Source organism: Chiroxiphia lanceolata, chromosome 17, assembly GCF_009829145.1.
Source record: "Chiroxiphia lanceolata isolate bChiLan1 chromosome 17, bChiLan1.pri, whole genome shotgun sequence".
NCBI lineage: Eukaryota > Metazoa > Chordata > Aves > Passeriformes > Pipridae > Chiroxiphia > Chiroxiphia lanceolata.
Window position 1 is genome coordinate 1,494,709 of NC_045653.1, and position 22,589 is coordinate 1,517,297.

At 54.2% G+C, this 22,589-nt stretch overlaps 1 protein-coding gene across 1 annotated transcript; it reads right to left on the reverse strand.

The window, feature by feature from the left end:
* Nucleotides 1–1,631: 1,631 nt before the first annotated feature.
* MAP1LC3A (microtubule associated protein 1 light chain 3 alpha) lies at nucleotides 1,632–19,623 on the reverse strand. Its single transcript, XM_032704789.1, has 4 exons — nucleotides 19,522–19,623; nucleotides 9,276–9,331; nucleotides 3,173–3,279; nucleotides 1,632–2,630 (listed from the first exon to the last, which is right to left on the reverse strand). The coding sequence occupies exons 1-4, from the start codon at nucleotides 19,559–19,561 to the stop codon at nucleotides 2,468–2,470; spliced, it is 366 nt and encodes a 121-aa protein (XP_032560680.1). The 5' UTR covers nucleotides 19,562–19,623; the 3' UTR covers nucleotides 1,632–2,467.
* Between the last annotated feature and the right edge of the window lie 2,966 nt (nucleotides 19,624–22,589).

A 22,589-nucleotide genomic window follows, 5' to 3' on the forward strand; every position in this document is an offset into this window, starting at 1 on the left:
TATTTACAACTCACTGGGAACTAAGGGCAGAGTGGAGGAAAGAGCAGCAAAGAACAGCCTGAAAAAGAGTAATAGGAGAGATCCTGGAAGTGGTTGAACCTTGAAGACAATATCACATGGGAAGCAAAAAGTGCAGCCCAGCTGAGAAGGTCTTGGGGTTGCTGGTGTGTGAGAGGCTGGACATGTCCCAGCCGTGCGTGTGTTGGCACCCAGAACCCGTTTGTGTGCTGGGCTGATCCCCCAGCGTGGGCAGCAGGTGAGGGGGGGATTCTACCCCTCTGTCCCACTCAGGTGAGACCTCCTCTGCAGAGCTGCCTCCAGCTCTGGAATCCCCAGCACAAGAAAGACATGGAGCTGTTGAAGCACATCTGCTACTCCTTTAGCACCTCCCACAGGGGGAGGCCTCACCTGGGCTCTGGCTCACCTGCAATAGCCCATCCCACCTGGAGGAGAATGGGAGAGGACCTTTCCACAGGGATTGGAGTTTAAATACCACGAGGCTGGTGCTTAACAAGGGGCAACCCTCACAGCTGCTCCAGCTGCCAGGACCAGTGTGCCCAGGTGGCCAAGAGGGCAAATGGATCCTGGCCTGGCTCAGGAACAGTGTGGCAGCAGGAGCAGGGCAGGGATTCTGCCCCTGGACTCAGTGCTGGGGAGGCCACCCCTGGAGTGCTGTGTCCAGTTCTGGGCCCTCAGCTCAGGAAGGACATGGAGGGGCTGGAGCAGGTGCAGAGAAGAGCAGCGAGGGTGGGGAAGGGAGTGGAGCACAAGTGCTGTGAGGAGAGGCTGAGGGAGCTGGGGGGGCTCAGCCTGGAGAGGAGGAGGCTCAGGGGAGACCTCCTGACTCTCTGCAACTCCCTGACAGGAGGGGGGAGCCAGGTGGGGGTCGGGCTCTTCTGCCAGGAACCAGCAGTGGGACAAGAGGGCACAGCCTCTGCCAGGGGAGGTTTAGGTTGGATATTAGGAAGCAATTTTTTACAGGGAGGGTGATCAGCCAAACACTGACCTGCCAAATGACCACCAGCCCCCACCTCTGGCTGGAGAACAGGTCTGATGGAGTGCTCAGGATGATCCATGATTACCTGCACTGCTCAAAGGTTCCCTTAAACGCAGAGGCTTTGCAAATTTTTTGTTCCCCAGATGAAGAACCTTGGTCAAAGTACAAGAGACTCAGCACAGGCAGGGCAAGGCCAACCATGTTTCCTGTATCACTGCCCAGTGCTCTGGTCTCTAAGCCAACCTTCCCCCTTTGCCTCAGTCCCTCAATTCCAACCAGCTGCTTTTCCACAGCTTGGACTAACCAGCTCCCAAGCCTGGGCAGGCACAAACACACACCAGGGAATGTGAGGAACACACATCACATTTATATCAGGAACATGAACACGGACAAATGAGATGGGAACAGAACATTCCTACAAGACACCACTTGAATTTATGTTTATTTTATATATATATTTATATATATATACCTTTGTATAGATTAAACTGGGGGGATTTTATCATATACATTTTTTTGGTCTAATACATGAGAAACAGGGACAGGAACATAGCAAATATAAATCAGTACATTCCTTGAGTGAACTCCTTGCCACATGGAGACTGAAAAATTGCATGCAATGGGGAGACAGAGAGAAGGGAAATCAATTTTATTAGAAAAAAAAAAGAAACAAGACAATCCAAGTACAACTGTCAACGAAGGAGTAGCACTATAGATGGCAAACCTGTATAAATTATAAGTAAATTCCACTCTGACATCTACTATGCTTTAAAGTGCAATGAAGCCTGATTTATTTACCTACAGAAATACAGGAAAGATTCCCCCCCTTTCCCCATTCCAATCTATTCCTAAAAAAAAAACCAAACAAAAAACAACCATCCAACCAACCAAACAAACCAATAAAATAAAACACAGTCCTACAGAGACGCCTACAATCTACTCAGTAGCACCAAGAATCTGATATGGGTGTAATTAAAACCAATTAAAACTCGGGAGCAATGGTAACATCTGCCTGCTGCTTGTGCAGCCCTCCTGCCCGCTGTCGGTGTCTGGGGGGGAGGCTCTCCCTGTGCTGGGTGAGGGTGGCAGTGCCCACACCCGCTCTGGCAGCAGCTCCCAACGCGCCACACGCACACACAGCACAGTGAGAGCAGTGTGGGGGACAGGGGGACACGGGGGGGACACAGGGGGACACGGGGGGGACACGGGAAGCCGAGGCCCCACGTGGGGTCTGCGCAGGCGGGTGTGGAGGGAGCGGGACTGACCTACACGGAGGGGAAGGGGAGGGTTGTGCGAGTCCAACACGCGCCACGAGCCTCTTTGGTGACAGGGCGATGGGGAGGGGAGGGAGGGGGAGGAAGGGGGTCAGCACAGCCCCCCTCTGGTGAGCCTCTGGCTGCGTTGTCTTCCCAGGCCGGGGGCCTCTGCGCCACAGTTCATCTGCCTCCACATGCCACCCCTCAGCAGCCCTCAGAAGCCAAAGGTCTCCTGGGAAGCGTAGACCATGTAGAGGAAGCCATCCTCGTCCTTCTCCTGCTCATAGATCTCCGAGATGGGGGTGGACACGCTGACCATGCTGTGCTGGTTCACCAGCAGGAAGAACGCCTGGGTGGGATTCAGCTGCAAGCGGCGCCTGTGGGGGATAGGGCAGGAGGGGCAGGGTCAGCCCACCCAGGGCAGGTGCCCTGACAGCCAGTTCCACCTCCCCAGCAACGCTGTTCACTTGGGGCCAGGCCTGCACAGCCAGGACCTCCTCAGGACCTCCTCTCACCACTCAGGACATGGTATCTGTGACTCCATCTAAGCAGCTCGGGGCTCCAAGGCCTCCTGACTCAGGAACTCACAAAGCCCCCTTCTGCAAGTGCTGCTGGCAAGGGCAAAACAGAGGGGCCTCTTCCCCCTGAGCTGAAAGATAAAAGGAGGGGCTAAAGCCCCCCTCATCAGCTCTTGAGTGTCCCTATGAGGGAGTGGTCACAGACCTCCAGCAGGTGCTAAGAACCTGCCCCCCTCAGTCCCCCAACAGTCTGTACCACACACAAGGATGCTGTGGCTGCCAAATCCCCATCCCTGTCCTCAGCAGCTGCCTCTGCCCCACCCTCACCCCAGCACCCTGTGCTGGGTGACCTGTGGGTGAGGAGAGGTTCACAACACACCAGCTGAGGCCACCCCACTCACCGGATTATTTTGACCAATTCACTCATGTTGACATGGTCTGGGACAAGGAACTTGGTCTTGTCCAGCACTGGCAGCTGTTTCTCCCCTTTGTAACGTTCAATGATGACCTGGGGAGAAAGGCAGGGGTAGAATTAGTCATGTTTACAGTGCCCCCCACCCACTGGCCTCGAGGCCAAACACAAATCCAACCAGCATGAGTGGAAAAGCTGAGCTAAAGCCCCACTTTGCTTCACCCTCACAGGAAACAAACCAAGAAAAGGACATGAGCAGTGACCACGAGGTTGGCTGCAGATGGCTCTTTGTCAGTCACCTGTGCCCAGCCAGGCAGTGCAGAGCATCCTAAATAATGAACTGAAGCACCCACTGCTCTGCTTGGCTGAGGAACAGTGGGCACCACTGGATTGATGTCAGTACCTGTCCTGGCACACAGGAGATCTAGAAAAGGAGTGACATATTTTAACACCCCTTTCAGACTGACCAAACCCACAGGTTTTGCTGGCTTGAGCTGCAGAACTGAGCTCATGGTGCACAGTTTTCTTCCCCTTTCCTTCCTGCTGCCATTCAGCATCACTCTGCCTGCTCAGGAGCAGCTGCAGATATTCCTAAACAAGCAGTTTTTAGAAATCCCATTGAAGCCACCCAGGGCATTCCTTCAGCAAGGGGGAGTTTGGATTTCATCAGTCCCACTCCTTATGTTAACACTCAGACACACTGACTCCAAGAAGGATCAGAAAGAGGGCCACTCCTCCCATGTGCCACCCCAACTGTGCAGGAGCTTCCCAGGCACTCCTGCACAGAATCACCCCAGGGACAGCCCAGCCTGTCTTCCCCTGCCAGAGCTCTTGCCCAGGAAAGCTCTTACCACCTTACATTCTGAAACGGCTGAACGGTGATTGCTCTTCCATTTTCCTGCTATTATAAATAATGATTTTCTTCTGTTAAGCCTTTTGCTGCTTAACAGCTACAACTGCTGTTCTAAACCAGCCTGGAAATGTACCATTTGTAGTCTGAGAATAAGGTGGAAGGCAGTTAAAACAGGTAAATTAACTTAGTAGGTAAAATTAAAAAAAATAAAGAACTTACACGGCTTAATCCATTCCTGCTGCAGAAATGCTCTGATTTTCACATCTCTCAAGTACACAGCTATTTTCTGCACAGAGAGACACTTGGATACTCATCAGCCCACCACCCTCTCCCACTTGAGACTGAACATTATTTTTCTCTATAAGGCAAGGAATTCCCATAATTTATTTTCCCAGGTCTTTTCCAAAACTGCAAGTGAAATTTGTACTTCAAACTGCCAATGGCTGTGGGCAGCAGAGGGATGGAGCAGCATGCAGAGAGGAGGATCCCCAGGAGATGGCTCTGCGGAGCCAGAAGGACCAGGGAACCTCTGGGAACACCGACTTCCCTTTTCCTTGAGCCTTTGTTGCCACCCCACCCTCTGGCAGCAGCAGCAGCAATGGAACTCCTGCCAGCCTATCCCAAAGCCAGAGCTGACACTCCAGCTGGGACGCTGCGGGGTCACCAGTGAGCTGGGAATGTCTGAGGAGCCCCTCAGGGCTGATCTCAGGGCCCACCGGGATGGGCCAAGCCCCTCTGCAGGCAGTGCCTGGGTGAGGGAGGGGTGCCAGGGCCTTGCTGAGAGCTCTGCACCAAAAACCCTCTGCAGAGCCCACCCTGAGGAAGCTCAGCCCAGGGGAACCCAGGGAGCCGAGGACCAGAAAAGCAGCACGTGAAGGTCCCCAGGGAACAGCAGGGACACCTCCTTTGGCCCCTTGCAGGACAGGGCCGTGACTAAAGAACTTGAGCCTTACATGGACAGGGGAGTGCTCTGGCTGTGGGAAGAGGAGTAGTCTCGAGGGGCTGGACACTCACACCAGCCACAGACAGGGATGCTGCTGTGGCCACTGAGAAACACAGAGGCAGCTCTGGGATCTTCAGTCTTTCAGTTTGCACAAAAGAACAGCTATAGAGCAGCTGTCTGTGCATCCACCTCTACCTGCAGAGGGGGCCCTATACACCTGTGTGATGCCTCAATTCTCATATGAGCAGGAGCAGATGTCTCATTACCAGCCAGTTCCATCCCCCCAAAAAAAGCCTCTTGACTAATCCAAAAATGGGCTGGGAAGGATGTCCTGGCTGTTAGAGCAGCAGCTGCCTCGTGCCCTGAGCACACATAGAGCCTCTCATGGAGAACAGCTCCAAGAGTTTCTGTTCCCAGAACATGAGCTATTTGGGTAACCCAGCTATGGGAACAGGTGGCCAACGGACAAAACGTTCTTGTCTTGCTCTGGAGGGAAAAACATGATCAGATGCTAATGTTACATCCCTCTGGCCACAGGGCGTGTGTGCACAGCCACCTCCCATCCCAGATCCTCTTCCAGGATAGGGGTTTCCTCAGCATGGGACACCTGCTCTTCCACAGGGAACCCATCACAGATCTCTCTGCAGAAATCACACAAGTGGGCACAGGTGGGAAGTGGAAAAGCTTAGGGCAGAGCCTGGGTCCTGGTCCCACCACAGGAGGGACTTGGGCAGCATTTATAGACTCAATCCTTGTTCTGGGGCTGGTCTGGAGAGGTGGAAAGGGATTTTGGTAGGGAATGGGGCCAGATGTGGCAGCCTGACAGAGGCAAAGTCCAACCAGCAGCGAGGCTGAGAATGTGTTCCCAGCAGGCACAGGCACAAATGTGTGTATGAACACACTCCCTGATATCCGTGGCCAGGGAGAGGCTGACACAGACACACAGAGCACTCCCCCGAGCACAGGCAGCACCAGCCTCACCCTGTGCCACTCCAGCTGTGGGAGCAGGGTGCACAGGGTGCAGGTCCTCTAGTGAGAACAGACACAGTAACCCCCCTCAGTCCAAGAAGTGCTCTGGTGTTGACCCATCAGGAATTTGGATGCTGAGTCTGCAGCTCCCCAGAACAGCCCTCCAGGAACCCAGAGAAAGTTGTCCCTTGCTCTGAGTCTGTAATTCAGGTTTCCAACCACCACTGTGCCAGGACAGGGCAATATCTGGGATCCCCCACCTGCCACTGCCTTTCTGTGCTCCTCTGTGGGTGCTCAGATGAACCCAACAGAGCCCAAACGCCCCCTCAGCCCTCCCTACCAGCACGAGGGATGGCCCTGTCCCCTCTGCAGCTGTACAGCCCATGACCAACCAGCCTGGCTGAATTAACCATTGCAGGGCTTTGGGAAATGGTTTGCTCCAGTTACTGCCCAGCACAAGCTGTTCCCCAGGGATTTCAGACTCTCTGAGGGTTCAGTGGGCTCCAGAAAGAACCCTGGGGCTGACAGCAGGCAGGGGCAATGGCTGGGCACAGGCCCCATGCCCTCTAACAGGGCAGCAGATGGTTTCCAAAACATCTGCTGAGGCTGTGGATGGGGGTCCCAGCGAGAAGCTTGGAAGTTCTCTGCCTGCTCTGACTGCTCGAGCAGGAACCACCCTGTGAGGGGCAGCCGGAGATTCCTTCCCAGCAGAGCTGGGCTCGAGCAGCACCTCAAGCCAACACAACCATCTCACCTTCTCAGCAAGAGCTGCGTGTGCCTGTGGTCAGGACTTTGCACCATGGAAGCGCAGCCAGCTCTGGGAAATGTAGGGACAACAAAGGAGCCCCTGACACGAGGTGGACAGGGAACCACTGGGGAGCCCCCGGCTCCTGCCTGTCTCCAAATCACCTGTGCCAGTGAGGTGTCCTGGCATGTGATTTCTCTTCAAACACAAGCAGACAACTCCACGCCTCAGGTAGGGTCCAGGTTGTCTCTGGTGGGCTCAGACAGACACACCACAGCCCTCTCCCCACACAGACCTCCATGTACATGTGGCACAGCCCCTTCCTCAGTCTCCTCTGGAAGTACACTCATGGAAACAGGAGAGACATGCCCTTCCTTGGGCACACAGCCAGGCCATACACTCTGCAAATCCTCCTGGCCCCCTGTCAAAGAAAAAGGGACTCACCCAAGGGCCCTGAGTGGAAACTGGAGATGCAGGAGGGCAGCAGGTGCCTTGCTGTGATTTCTGCCAGCACTAAGGCTGTGTGTGACCTGGCCCATCATCTATCTCCCCAACTCCCCCAGGCTGTGGGCTCAAACCCCCCTGCTAATTCCAAGGGCCTCTCCAGGGAAGCCAGTCACTTGGCAAACACAGCTCCTGCCTTTCAGAGACGACCATGACCTTCCCACAGCCAGTTTGCCTGCCCTGTGCTGCTCAGACCTACAGCAGTGCCCACACCACGCTCCATCCCACACAAGGCTCTGATCACTGCCCAGCACTGACACCTGTGCACAGTCACCTGTGCACAGTCACCTGCAGGAATTCTGCCTCGGGAAACAGGAGAGACAGCACCAAACTGCTGTTGGGGTCTAACTGTGACCAGGCCTTTAGAGACACCAGTGACACGAACACGGCTGGACCTCCCAAGGCCTTCAACAGCCTTCTCACCCCCTGATTCTTTTTAGTGCTCCGGCTAAACGTGTCTTGTGCTCTCCTGCCGTGTCCCTCAGCCCAGGAGAGCAGAGCAGCTGAGGGATGAGCCGAGCCCCTCGTCCTCTCCCAGTGCTGGCACTCAGGGCACTGAACAAGGGGCAGAGTGGAGAGCTCAGGTCTCTGCCACGGTCAAACCTCCCCACACAGAGCTCCCCTCACAAACACCAGTGCTGGGTCCTGACGACACAGAAACCTCCTCCTGGGGCACGTGGTGCTGACCCCAGCACAAAGAACACTCCAGCCATGGGAGCTCTTTCACCACGTCCCAATAAAGCCACCAAACTGTGCCTGTGGAAGCTCTGGCTCCTTCGGTCCATTCCTCAGGCAACACACATTGGTGTGCAGTCACTTGATATATGCAAGTGACTGCATTTTTTGAACAACTTATTTCTAGCCTGGCCTTACTGCCAGAGCCTGAAGGCACTGCATTTAGCTCTGGCACAGCCCTGGAGATACACAGAGCCAGTCTAGTAGCATTGAAAGTGTGTTAAAAGCAGAGGTCAATCAATGTGTTGATGAGCTGGTGTATTGGTATTCAGTGTGCTGCCACGGGCAGGCCCTGCCCTGCTGAGCTGGCAACAGATGGACACCAGAGTGATGGTGGGGGAGAAGGAAAAGAAAGAATTCTTTTGGCTGAAAGACACTGTGCTAAAATCAAAGTGAGAGTGAGGCAGGAGTGGACTAGGATGAGTCAGGAGCAGTTTGAGACATTCAGCCTTGAAGGCCAAATACTGACAGTCTGCAATTTTAAGGTAAGGTTGATGTTCATCCAACACTTGGGAGGGAGCTGAACTAGGAATGCATCCTGATTTTTTGGTCATACATGCTATGGTATCGCAAATAGTAACTTCAGCAAGCCCCAAGTACATAATTTCATGGAATCATGGAATCGTTTGTGTTGGAAGGGACCTTAAAGACTATCTAGTTCCAGCCCCCCCTCTTGGGGCAGGGACACCCTAGGTCAGGTTGCTCCAAGCCCCATCCAGCCTGGCCTTGAAAACTCCCAAGGAATGGGGCATTCCTCTAAGTTTTCCACCTTCTCAGGAAGAGAAGTAAATACTCAGGTAGAATCTCAAAAGCACACTCACAGCCAGAGAGCAACATGGTGCATTAGGTGTGACATGGGCAGGAAGGTCATGGGGTCTCACCTGGGCATGTCAACAACAGGTGCTGGGAAAGCAGAGAAGGGGTATGAATGATCCTGACAGAGCCTCTGTGTTTTCAATACAGCAAAGATCATCTTACACACCTTTCTCTGGGCAGAGAGAAATCTTTATCAGGTCATCCAGAAGTCAAGTAGCTACTACAACCCAAAAAAAGGACATTTCAGAGTTTTCTCCTGCTGCACTAGCTTGGAAATAGATTTGAGAGCAAATCAGTCCCCTGCCTCTAGGGCAGTGGAGAGGCTTTAGGGGCAGCCTGCACTTTGCACTGCACAGAACGTGTCTGCTATGGAGCAGCTGGCACACACAAGGCACTGGAGGCTCATGGAGACCACCCTCTGTTGATTCCAGGGAGCAAAGTTTTGTGAGCCCCATGGAGGCCACTCAGCAGCACAGAGGAGTCCTGAGAACAAAGTCTAACACAGCCCAGTGAGAACAATCACTTACCGGGATTTTGTTTGGATGCTGCTCTCGGATCTGCTGAACTTCTTTACAACGATCCGCTGGAGGGAGAGCAGAGAAACGGGGTTAGAGACACCTGTGTGGGAGCTCAGGCAGAGCTGAGGCACCCACCCTGCAAACCACACACTGACACACAGGGACACTGCCCAAGGAATGCAAGGTCTGCTCACCAGGCCTTTTCTGGGCATGGTCAGCCTGATGTCAGCTCCAGTGACCAACCCTTTACTGCTTCCTACTGCCCCAACCAACCCCCCCAGGATGGGACACACCACCCTGCCTGGTAAACCTGGGTAGCACACCTGGAAACCAGCAAAATGAAAGGAGACCATAAGGATAACAAAACTAACCTAAATCCACCAGCAGCTGGGCTCGAGCTTGAGCAAGGGTCTGAGCTTGGCAAGTCCAGGCTCTTTGTGTCTCCTGGATGCTCTCCCCAAGGAGATGATTCTCCAACTGGGGCTGGGGTTTAGCCATTTCCTTCTGCCTGTTGTGCACTTCCAAGCACTGTCTGGCACAGAGCCTGGTTCCACAAGAGATACACCTTGCCAAGAACTCCTTCACTAGCACAGATCTACAGAGCAGCTACAACAGCTGTTGGTCTGACAGAAGGTATTTCTAGACCTGGATACAGGAAGAAAACCTTAAGCAAGGAGATGACCCACGTACTAAAAGACTTCCTGCAGTTGTTCTCACACTTTCTAACCCATTTGCTCCCAGAGTTCATGTTTACTGACACGCACAACAGGCAGCACACAAAGCTTGCACACTCTTCCAGCTTACAGGAGAATTCTCATACCCCTCACTGCTTTAGCAGAGGGTTCTCTGCTTTCCACAACCCAAAGCAGCACAAAGAAGCAGTGCCAGAGCCAGGTATAGCTCTGTGTGTGCTCCTCCTGGGACACCACACACCTACACTCCTCCTGGCATTACCTCCTCTGGGAAGTGCTTCACAGCCTGTAGCAGCCCACCTGAAGTACCCAGGGGAAGCAGTTTTGTGGATCACGGTGGGTGAGCCAGGAGTGAAGGTCAGTGACCAAGCACTGACTGGAAAAGTGAGATCTGGGTATCAGAGGATCCACCATCGGATCACCCTGTCACACACACCAGCTCCAGCCCAATTCCTCTTCCCAGCTTACACACCAGGATCATGGAGGGCAGGATAAGCACATGTGTTTGAGTGTTTTCTCCCCACATTTCCCCTCTGAGCACTCAATAAATCCTTATTGTTTATACATTGAATTTGGCTAGAAACAACTTTAGGAAGAGAGTGGAGTTTCTTTAGAGGCCACGAGGCCACAAAATCACCAAACCACAAATGCTTTTGAGCACCATTTCTGCCTCCTCTGTGGAGAAAATATCCCTCTGCTAGGAATGGCTAGATCTTTTATTCTGCAGGACTCCAAGTCAAGCAACACAGAGAGCAAGATTATTTGGATTTCATGAAATATTCAGGCATATTTGTTCTGGAGTTTATGACTGAAGATGCAGCTCCTCATGGTTCCTTTTCACCCAATCCAATGTACCAGGGATCCAGAGTTATCCTTGTGACATAGACAGTTTTCCCCCGAGGTCCCAGTCAGCAGGGAGTCACAGACATCAGCACCACATGTCACGCTGGTACAGGGACACCTCTTTGGGAATGCTGAAGGACAGCAGCACCCAGCACCCAACCCAGCACCCAGATGGAGCAGAAGCACCTGCCCCCCTCTGCAGTGCCCCCTCCCACATGTCCACTGTGGACAGGCTGCAGCAGGATGGAGCATCCCAAAGGCTGGAGATCCAGAGCATGACTAGACAAAACCTACCGGCATAGGAACTCCAGGCACTTCGACTGCAGCCAGCTCAGACTTCTGGGTGTTAACAGAGCCTGCACAGCTGTGTCCTCCTGGCTGGCCAGTTTTCCCAGCTTTAGTATCCACCCTATCCTGCTTCTCTCTGCATCCTGTCAGATGGCCATGTGCATGAAATCCCTAAAGTGCATTGGCCTGTAGGGTCACAGAACTGTTTGCACAAGAAGCTCCAGTGATGCAGATAATTGTGAGAACGGTCTGAGAAGGAGTTTGTTATCATGGCTAGTAAATGTAGATAATCTCAGAGCATCCAGCTAGCTCAGGCTGCACCTGCCAAAGGGCAGCCACACACCAGACAGCCCTTCCTGCTCTCTGGAAGCACCACCAACTCCAGCACAAGGAGACGGCACAAGGCATCACCACCTTCACTTCCACAGAGGAGACAGAGGTGCCCCCTGCCCATCACACTGATAAAGATGCCACACAGAGAGTAAAATGGTCCATCCTCAATCCAGCTGCACATCAGTGCCTCAGGATCCCACCCCAGGGACCACAGCCCTTTGTCCCCCGAGGAGAGCAGACCAGGTGCCTTGGGCAGAGGCTGCTGCTGCAGGATGCTCCTTCCAGATCTCGCTGACTCCACACTCAGCAGGAATCAAGGGCATGAGCCACCACTGACAGAGCTCTCAGCTACCCTCAGGTCTGCTGGACCACAGTGGCAGCTCCCTCTGGCACCCTTTAAAACCTGCCATGTGCCGAGGACCTGGTCCCTTTGGCCAGCAGGGCCCAGGGCATTTGGAGCCTTCCTGAGCCCAGGGGACTGATCTGCAGGTTACCAACAGTGCAATGACAGCAGGTGCAGCTTTACTCCAGGGGCTGCTGGATCCCTCCAGCAGGTCCATGTGATTGCAACTACAAGCACCTCAAGCACTGCACTTCCTCTGCCCTGGAAATGCCCATTTCAGAAACTTCATTCAGGAAGGCAGTTGGGAGCAACCCCAGCCAAGGTGTTCAGGTGCCTGAACACACCAGCTGAAGTTTCTGGGACACCTGGAGCTCTGCTAAGGAGCACATTCAGTCCCATCCTTGCCTTGGATAGCCAAGGAAACAGGCTTGGGAGTCAGCAGAAGCTGCATCAAACCCTGCACGAGGGTAATTTCTGTGTGCACAAGAATTCAGGCAGAAGAGATCTCCAGCAAGAAATAGGTGATGGTCCCCCACACCCTCCTCAGCCTGGGCTGGGAGCGAGAGGTTGATCCTGTGACTCATCAAAGCATCAACATCACACAGCAGGAACAGCTATAAATACCACCCTTATTTTAGTGTATTTACAGTAAATCTAAGTCAGAGGAATAAAGGGAAAACACTTAAAGGGCACTTGAGGGAGACACGTCTGGAGGTGCCAGCCCAGCCCCTGAGCTCCTTCTTGCACGGCGCTGTGGACAGGTCCCCCACCCTGGCACTCACAGTGTTTGCACACTCATATTTCACACACAACAGGCCTGATTTTACAAGCCTTGTTCTCCTCCTGCAGCTCCCCCAAACCAAAGCTGTGACTTTCTCAACACAAGGTTGAGACTTTCCCCTTTTCTGCAGCACCTGGTGCAGTCAATCCTCAGCTGATGTGCAAAGCTAATCAGAACTGTTCACACAACCCTGTCCCTACCCACATTCTTCTCCCGTGGTCCCTCCTCCCTGAGGGGAAGGAGAGCATCACACCTGAGTGCAGCAGCTCAGGGGCTCCACTGCAGGGGCTCCAGGCAGCTGCTGTTCCAAGGAGCTGAGCACAGAGCCATGACCTGCACGCAGAGGGAAGAGCCCCATCCCTGCTCCAGGGGTGGGCACTGCACATCTGCCACGAGGGAAGCCAGACTTCTCCCCAGTGCTGGGATGTCAGAGCTCAGGATGGCAGCAAGATAAACCCACACACTTTCATTGGTTATTCCCAGGGAAACATCTCTGCTACAGCCTATGGAAAGACGGGAGTATTTTTGTAGCATTGCATACACCAGGAAATTGCCTATTTCTCCTCCAACTGCTGTTTCAACTGTTAAGTACCAACAGCAAAGCCTGTAAATTGCCCAAAACACCAGAATCTTGGCTGTTTTCTTGACTGAGGTCCTTCCCAAGCTGTTCTCCCAAAGATGCAGGCACGCCGCGTGCGTATCCCATGGCAATGCAGGATGAGATCATTACAGCAGCTGAGGAGAACAGTGGAAAATTTCAAGCCTCACTTTGCAAACATTAACCTTTTTTATCAGCAGTGCCCAGGAACCCTGGCCACGGGAGCCAGGTCCCCGCTGTGCTGGGCACTGTGCAGACACGGGATGAAAGGACAGTCCTGGATGCAAAAGAGCCTCAGCAGGCAGAAGATCCAGATGGTGGGACAGAAGGAAAACACGCGGCGAGCTCTCCAGCAGCGCCCTTGAGTAAGGGGCACCGTTCTTCAGGAGACACCAGACCAACACTGGACAGGCACTGGTGCTGCCCCAGGGCAGCAGAGGGACTGCAGGAGCAGCAGGAATGCTGTTAGGAAAACACCATTAAGAAAAGACACCACCTGGAAACGTCGTCAACGTGCTACCAGGTCAACAGCTCCTGAGCTGAGCAAGGGCTGTGTGTGGAGAGCAAAGCAGAGACCAGAAATGCAGCCATGAGCCTCTCCCTGTGTCCCAGGGCTCCAGGTGCAGGTGCTAGTGGCATGGAGGGAGCGTGCAGATACCCTTGGTACCTGCAGCAGGCTGTGGCCTTCTCTCTGCCATCCACACAAACACTCTGCCTGGGGGTGGATCTGCATCATGTTTGAAGCAGAGCCAAAAATGAACACGTTTCTTCAAAAAGCTGCTGTGGTCAGTCCCAGGGCAGAGGGCTGCTAGAACACAGATCTTTCCCCAAGAGATTTTCTGCAAGGAGAGGTGGAATTGGATGGTTTGAAATCAGGATATGTGTGGGATGAGCTGGCAAGCACTGAAGACACAGGCCAGTCATGCAGGTCATTCCAGATGAACATCAGTCACTGTTTCTGTAGTATCACATCACCCTAAGGCCAGACACCTCTAACCACCAGGAAACACCCCCGTGCCTGTGTCATGGCTCACCCAGCACCTGACCTGACCCAGCCCAGTGCTCCTCCTCAAGCCAGTGGTGCTGCAGGAGGAGCAAGAGGAGATTCCCACATCCGGGAAGGGAGGGCAGAACGTGCAAGGCTGACCATGTCCTGGACATCTGTCCTCCCCACCAAAAAAGGGTGTCTGTCCTAGGCTATGTGGAACAGCAGCACTGCAGAGACCTGACAGTGATTCTGATTGTTGAGTTTATTTAATTTTCCTGTCTGCAAAGCTGGGGGCTCCGGCCAGGATGAATGACTCGGGACCAAACCCACACTGCACTGAATCTAAAGGCTTTGAATGGACAGCAAACGTGTCTCATCACGGCACAGGTGGAGCCTGATGCTCCACTGCCCCCAGAAGGTATTGCCAGCATGGAAGTGGACGCTCTGTCTCCATGACTATCCATCCCATCTCTCCAGCTGCACTGCCAGACATGCCGTGTCTGGGAGGATTTCTGAACACCAGGCTCCTGGGGCCCTGTGACTGCAGAAGGATCTCAGCAGCTTTCTTCATTTTCATAAGTTCCCAATATTCCTGACTCCACAGTAGAGCTTGAAAATGGATTTTAAAATACAAAGAAGAAACACCTTCATATTTTTTAGCAGTTTCAAAATGTAATGGATATGATTTCGAGCCTGGCCCCAGGAATTTGCATCTGGCAAATCCACGATAAGGACTCATTTCATGACCAAGCAGAGCCACACAACAACTGTGAACTCCAAATTCCTGTCAAGACACTTGTCCTCTGGTTGCACAGCACCACTGCACTGACAAGACAAGAGGGAATGGCATTAAACTGCCAGAGGGCAGGGTTGGATGGGATATTAGGAAGAAATTCTTCCCTGGGAGGGTGGGGAGGCCCTGGCACAGGTTGCCCAGAGAAGCTGTGGCTGCCCCATCCCTGGAAGTGTCCAAGGCCAGGCTGGATGGGGCTTGGAGCAACCTGGGCTAGTGGAAGGTGTCCCTGCCCATGGCAGGGGGTGGAATGAGATGAGCTTTAAGGTCCCTTCCAGCCCAAACCATTCTGGGATTCCATGTGCAGGATGAGCAGTGGACCTCCATCATCCCAAAAGCTTAAAACTCACTGCATCCCCTGAGCATGGGGGGCAAACACCTTCTGTGCCACCTCAGGATGCCAAACAGAGTATTTACATCAGAGTTCCAGAGAAGCAACTGGCTTTTTGCTCAACATTTAATTACAGTTTCACTGTTCTTGGAAAAAGAGCAGCAAGTTCCTTCTGCACAAGCCCTCAGGAGGCTGCTCTGCAAGAGTTCTCTCCAGCTCCAGTGTGACCTTCCACCTGCACAACCTTCACAACCATAAGCCTCCAAGACAGCAGGAATGCACTCGGATTTCTCAGAACTACTCAAGATGCTTCAAATTGCTCAGACAAAGGCCAGGCACTCCTGCCAGGGCTGTATTTTGGTGCAGCCCACCACGCACGTCCAAGCACCAAGGGTCTTTGCCCTGCCCGGGTCGCTGCTATTTGTGCACAAACAAGCCTGGACACGCACGGGCTCCGGGGCCTCTCTGGGCAGCTGCGCCGGACACGAGAGTCTGGAATTTATCCCTTCATTTCCTCTCACAGCCTATTTCCAAACCACCTTCTGAGTACAAAAGGCAGCAAACAACTGCATGACCACAGAGCTGGAGGTGTTTAGAGCTGCAGGCTGACCTCAGAATGCCACAGGAGCAGGGTGACACACCGAGAGACCTCCCAAGTGACTCTCCTGACCGTGATGCCCACTGGGGCTGACCACAGAAGGAACACCAAAGCCAAGGGACATGACTTATCCATGGCTCATGGCTCCTCGATGGCAGAGCCTCCCAGCCTGACAGCTCCTGGATTCACCAGTCTCCACCCTGCTGGCTCAGGGGGAGAGCTGAAGTTTTTGTAGTGAAGAAAGTATTGAGTAACGAACAAAACACACACAGGTTTTATTGTTCCTGGCTGCCAGTCAGGACCTTGTGTTACGTAAAAGAATAATAATAATAAATAAAAAAATCAAAATTTGTGGCCTACATGTCTGGCTGGCATTTGTTCTGGAAGCTTGTTCAGTTCCTCTTGCAGCAGTATTTTCTTCAGCGCTGATAATTAACCCCACATCCAGTCATGTCACAGAATGTCCTCGGTAATTAATCCAAGGCACAGGCAGCTGAGCAGCTATTCCCACCAGCAGCCTCCTCTCAAGGAATCCCAGCTCTCAAAGCACAACTGCCAGCGCATGGACACTCTGAGGGCCAGCTCAGGATCAGGGAGGGCTCACTGAGCAACCTCACAAGTTCCACATGCTTTTCCAAGCCAACACCAAGATGAACTGTTGTGGATGGTGTGAGAGGCAGACAATTCATCCACTGCTGGTCCCTACACGGGAACAGGCACGGCTGGCTCACACGGGGTGAATCCCCAGGGACTTCAACATTTCACTGTTCCCCAGAGCCACGGGGAATTCAGCTCCACACCCACGGTTGCCTTTCCTCTGAAGAGGAGTGGTTTCCCAGAACTAAAGGCAGATCTCCCAGAGGATGGGACCTGGGATGAGGAATATGCAGTGCAGAGAGGCTGAGGTCAAACCCCTGCGTTTGTCACAGGCCAGGGGCTCCAGCTGACCCCCCCACGTGTCCGTGTGCTCCTGCCTCTGTGCCAGCGGGACACTGGGGCACGGGGCCGAGCTGCTCCTGGTTCTCCTGACAGTCCTGCATCCAGGCCCATGGCCGTGACCACGCTGGTCATGTGTGCACTGAACACACAGCTGGCAGCCTGGTCCAAACCCCCACTGCAGGAGCAGTGGGACAACGCTCCCAAGGACTCTCTTCAGGAAGTGCAGCGGTGTCAGGCAGCCGCACGCTCTTGCTGCTGCCAGGACACCCTGTTCCTCTGACACAGGCCACGGCTCTGTTCTGGGAATTGTTTTGGACTCCTCCAGAGGATCTGAATATGCCTCAGCATCTGCAGCACATGGATGCAGAGGGTACTGTCAGATTTTACCCCCAAGGACACTGTGCTGCAGACCTTACAAGGACCAGCTCTCAGAGCTCTCCCCCCACCACTGGCAGCACCTCAGCTCACAGGAGGGGTCAGTGCTCCATGCCCTCCACACTCCTTGGATCAAACCCCAGCCAGTCCCCCTTTCCAGTCCATAACGATGATGAATAGAAAACAGGAAATTTCTCTCAGGAGAGACTCAAGGGCAAAGCAGATGAACAAGCAGGAGAAATTAACAGAAAAATAAATCGCAAAAATACAAGAATGGGGAAAACCAGCATTGAAGAAAGCAGATTCTTCAGTGAGGGGTGGCAGACCAAGAGCTAAGGCAGCCACTTGCCATGAAACCGGAGCCTGGGTGCCTTTTGTAAACAGCCATATTCCTGACTCTGCCTTTTTGCTGGCTTTCTGGAACTGTTCCACTTCTGTAAAGTTTCGAAGCCTTAAAAATTAAGCCATTCCGAGGGCACAGAGTCGCTGGTGATGTTTTCCACCAGCCCCTCCAACTGCATTGTAAACAATCGCTTCCTGCTCCTGTTGTGTAATGATTCAAAGACAAAAACAAGCCGTATTTACTTTCTCCAACAGAGCAATTACAGCCTGACCCAAAGCAACTGCGGGGGCTGCCAGGCCTCCTCCTCCTCCTCCTCCTCCTGGCTCAGCTCTGCAGCCCAGTCAGCTGAGAGAGCAAAAGGGCAGAGGAAAGTACAGAGAAACAAGGAGCACTTGCAGTTGCAGGCACCAAACTCCCTCACCCCCCTCCGTCCCTCCGGGGCTATTTTAATCCTGCTTTCTTTCAACTACTCTGAGCCTTGGATTTTGTTTTCTTTCTGGCTCACAGAGTCTGAGTGATCCACAAAGGCAAACCAGACTCCTCCTGACCATAATAAGCTGATTCTCACCAGTCTAGCAGCAGGTAGTTACGAAGGGGCTGATTTAGGATTTCACTGCTTTTAATAGGTGGTTTAGGAGAACACAGCAGGGTCCCAGTGAGCACCCCGGGGCACCCAGGCTTTGGCTGGTTCTTGTTTGTGCGTGTTCCCTTGGCAGGGGAGGGCTGGGTAAGCATTCAAGGCCAGAACGGTTGTGCCAAGAAAATACCAAATATTTACAGTTTCCAAGAGAGCAGCGAGGGTCTGGATCAGCAGTTTTCAGCAGGAAAAAAGCTCCAATTTTAAAACTCACGTAGGGAACACGCCCTCACCTGCGTTTGGACAGTAACTGGCACAACACGAGGCTTTGTTCGGCACGAAAACACCGATTTCGGGGTTACACAGACAGCAAAGCTCAACTGATGCCCCCCAGGGCTGTGACCTGCCAGGAACACGGAGCCCTCCCCGCGCCAGCTGGCAAAGGGCAACAGCAACAGCGGCTGATGTTCCGTCTGACCCCACTGTGCGGTCTGGCGATAAAATTTGGGACTTTCCACGGTCACCTCCCCACCTCCTGAGCCCACCGCGCCCCTCTGACAAAGGGCTGGGTGCGGGGCGATCACTGACCCCTCCGGGTCCCAAGGGCCGCCGGAGAGGGTGTGCGGCGCTCGGGAACCACCACCCACCCCACCCGGGGCGGGACGGGGAGCGGGGACGGCGATTTTGGGGGGGGTCGCTGTTGCTCTGACAGCCGAGAGCGACACCCCGACACCCCCCTCCCAAACCACCGGGAGCGACACCCCGACACCTCCCTCCCAAACCACCGGGAGCGACACCCCGACACCCCCCTCCCAAACCACCGGGAGCGACACCCCGACACCCCCCTCCCAAACCACCGGGAGCGACACCCCGACACCTCCCTCCCAAACCACCGGGAGCGACACCCCGACACCCCCCTCCCAAACCACCGGGAGCGACACCCCGACACCCCCCTCCCAAACCACCGGGAGCGACACCCCGACACCCCCCTCCCAAACCACCGGGAGCGACACCCCGACACCTCCCTCCCAAACCACCGGGAGCGACACCCCGACACCCCCCTCCCAAACCACCGGGAGCGACACCCCGACACCCCCTCCCGACCGCCACCGGGGGGATCCCGCCCTGCGGGCTCCGCGGCCGCTCGCGGTGACCTCCCGGGACAGGAGGGGACACGGGGGCGGCGGGGGGACCCCCGACACCGCCGGGCTCTGCCGGGCGGGCGCGGCCCCCCCGGAGCGGGGATGAAGTGACATCACCGAGCGGCGGCTGCTGCGGCCCCGCCGCCCCTCCGGGCACCGCCCGCGGCCGGGGGGCAGCGCGGGGGGCGCGGGGCAGACCCGCTGATCCCCCCGTCCGTCCATCCGTCCGACCGTCCATCCTTCCATCCATCCGCCATCCCTCCCCCCTCCCCTCGGGCGCGGCCCCCTCACCGAAGGCGCGGCGCTGTTTGAAGGGCCGGTCCGAGGGCATCGCGGCGGCACCGGCACCGCCGCTCCGCTGCCTGCGCTGCGCCGCTGACGTCACCGCCGCACGCCCGGGGGGCGGGGCCTCATCCGCCCGCGGCCCCGCCCACCTCCCGCCCCGCGGGGCTGCCCCTTCAGGGACCCGGGGGGGGGAATGCTGTGGGAATGATGTGGGAATGCCGTGGGAATGCTGTGGGAATGCCGTGGGATCGCGGGGCTGGCTTGGGTTGGAAGGGGCGACACTGACCTGGGGTGCCATGGAAAGCATGGAATCGCGGGTTGGGTTGGGTTGGGTTGGAAGGGGTGACAGTCACCTGGGAATGCTGTGAAAATCATGGAATCGCGGGTTCGGTTGGGTTGGAAGGGGCTTTAAAGCTCATCCCTGGAACGTCTTCAACTGGACCATGTTGCTCCAAGCCCCCTCCATCCTGGCCTTGGACACTCCCAGGGATCCAGGGGCAGCCACAGCTTCTCTGGGCAACCTGTGCCAGGGCCTCACCACCCTCACTGGGAAGGATTTATTCCCAATATCTAATCTAAAACTCTCATCTTTTAGTCCAAATCGGTCCCCCCTTGTCCTGTCATCACTCTCTGCCCGTGTAATAAGTCATTCTCCCTCTTTTTTATGAGCCCCCAACACGAGACAGGGCTGCTGGTGACACAGGGCCAGCCGTGCCCAGTCAGCAGGAACCCCATGGCAGAGCATCACCATCCCCTGAGGGGACACAATGGTCCATCACAGGTGACCCCAAACACCAGCCCTGTTCCCGGTCCCACCAGAGCAGCACACCGGAGAAGGCAGCAGGAGGACTCCTGGGCTGGGATCTCCAGAGGTGCTCACAGGACACAGGTGTCCATGACTCTGGCCTGCAGGGGCTTCTTCTGGACATCTTGGATCAAACACCTTCCAGGTGTCACTGCCGGCTCTGGGAGGAAACGCTGCTGGAGTGAGGTGGGTGGAGGGGAAGGACTGTGCAGGGATGCAGCTGAGACAGCTCCGACCGGGGCTGTGCCTGGGAGATTCCAGACAGCAAATCTGGACACGAACCACCCTCACACAGACTCTCAGACATTTGCAATTCCCATGTCTCCCCCGATCATCTGCCAGCTAATGAGCCCCTTGTTTTCCCTGCTGCATCCAGAGCCATGGCTGTGCTGAATATTTCAAAGCCCGCAGCACAACTACAAATAGGGCAGCTATTTCTGGAGGTGGTAAATGAATCAAAAACAACTGCAAACACAGCTTCAGTGCTTCACCAAGAACCAGGTTTAACATCCCTTCTTGCTGTACACTGCAACAGGAGCTGTATCATGTTGGAGCAAGGTCTCATTGCTACAGTGAACTGGCACCAAACACGAGTGAATGCAAAATGTTAAAGGATTAAGTACAGCCTTGGTAAAAAAAGGACATGAATGATGCACCTGGTAAAGAACTGCTCTGATTCTTGTGTCACCAATTAAAAGAAAAATATGTTTAATGAGAATTGAACAAATTCTTTTCTCCTTGTCAAGTTTACCCAAGAAAGGAAACACTTTCATGGCCAATGCCATGGATTTTCCTTGACCAAGCAGTAGTTAAATAAGCCCATACTGGTAAGGAAGTGTAGTCTCTTCAGACTCATTTTCATAATTAAGATACAGGGAGAGACATTAATCTCTGATATAGGTCCTGTTAATCAGAGAATACCTAAGGGAAAGCAGGAATGATGAATCAGACATGGAGAGGTGAACCTTACACACTGTGTCCTCAGGCAAAGGAGTTTACTATTTATTGCTATAAAGTGTGAACCCCTTTTCGATGAGAGAAATGTGGAACTCTTTCCAATGTAGTGATGGTTTTGTCCATGCAGACCTTGTTGCAGGACTGGGGCCATAATTCCACAGAAGATTATTCATACACTTGGAGAAGGAGAAAAGACCCCATTTCATTGAAGCTCTGGAGCTTCTTAGCATGTTAAGGTACTTACAGAAAAGGGACACTGATCAAGGAAGTTTTACTTCTAATACAGCACAACATGATTTATACACCCCTTCCTTCAGCCCTCAGCGTCCTGATCAACCCTGCACACATTAGTGCCCCTCCTGCCTGGTCTTACTGATGCCATTGGCAAAACTCCTTACTTAAGGAGGTGCATTTCAGACCCCAACCCCCCTGGAGCACTCAAAGGTAAAGGCACCAGTGAGCTGTCTTGACACGACCGGGAACCAGCAAGGAGCTTCCCACCTGCAAGCGTTCCAACAGGGTAACCTGTGCTGACCACGAGCACTCCTGGGTGCTTGTGGAGCCACACCAGCGAGGGAAATGTCCCCAGAGAAATCCTTAATGCTGGTAGAGTGTGTTTTCTTCAACAGAATTGTGTTGATGCTCAAGCCTGTGCTGGCAGGGCAGTGCCTGAGCTCTGGCCCCTGCACAGCCCTGACAGGGCTCTGAGGAGCTGCTGCAGCTCTGCCCACAGGAGCACAGCCCAGTGGTGAGAGGAGCTCTGCCTTCATGCCCTAGAGATGTAGTTACATGTAAGTGTTGAGATCAAACATAAACCACAGAATGGTTTGGGTTGGGAGGGATCTTAAAGCTCATCTCACTGCACCCCCTGCCATGAGCAGAGACACCTTCCACTAGCCCAGGTTGCTCCAAGCCCGTCCAATGTGGCCTTGGACACTCCCAGGGCTGGGGCAGCCACAGCTCCTGAGTGAGGAGGAGCACTGTCATCAGCCACCTTGGGCAGATGAAGAGTTGCTTGGGAGGGCACTGGAGCCAACACAAGCTCCTCAGAAGATGAGTGTCTACAAGCCAAGCTTTTGCAGAGTCACCTCCATTCCTCTGCCAGAGCCTTCTCTCGGAGCAGGGTCAGCACAGGAGAGCACGTCCTTGGGCCTCAGGGCTGCTGTTCACAGCCCAGAGCCATTCCCCAAACTCCCTTTCACTACCTTGGTAATGTGTCAGGGTTTGTTTTCCACATCCCAGCATCAGATGCTTCCTCTGCCTTCAGTGAGGGATGCACCAAAACTGACCTCTCCAAGAGAGCAAACCAGGT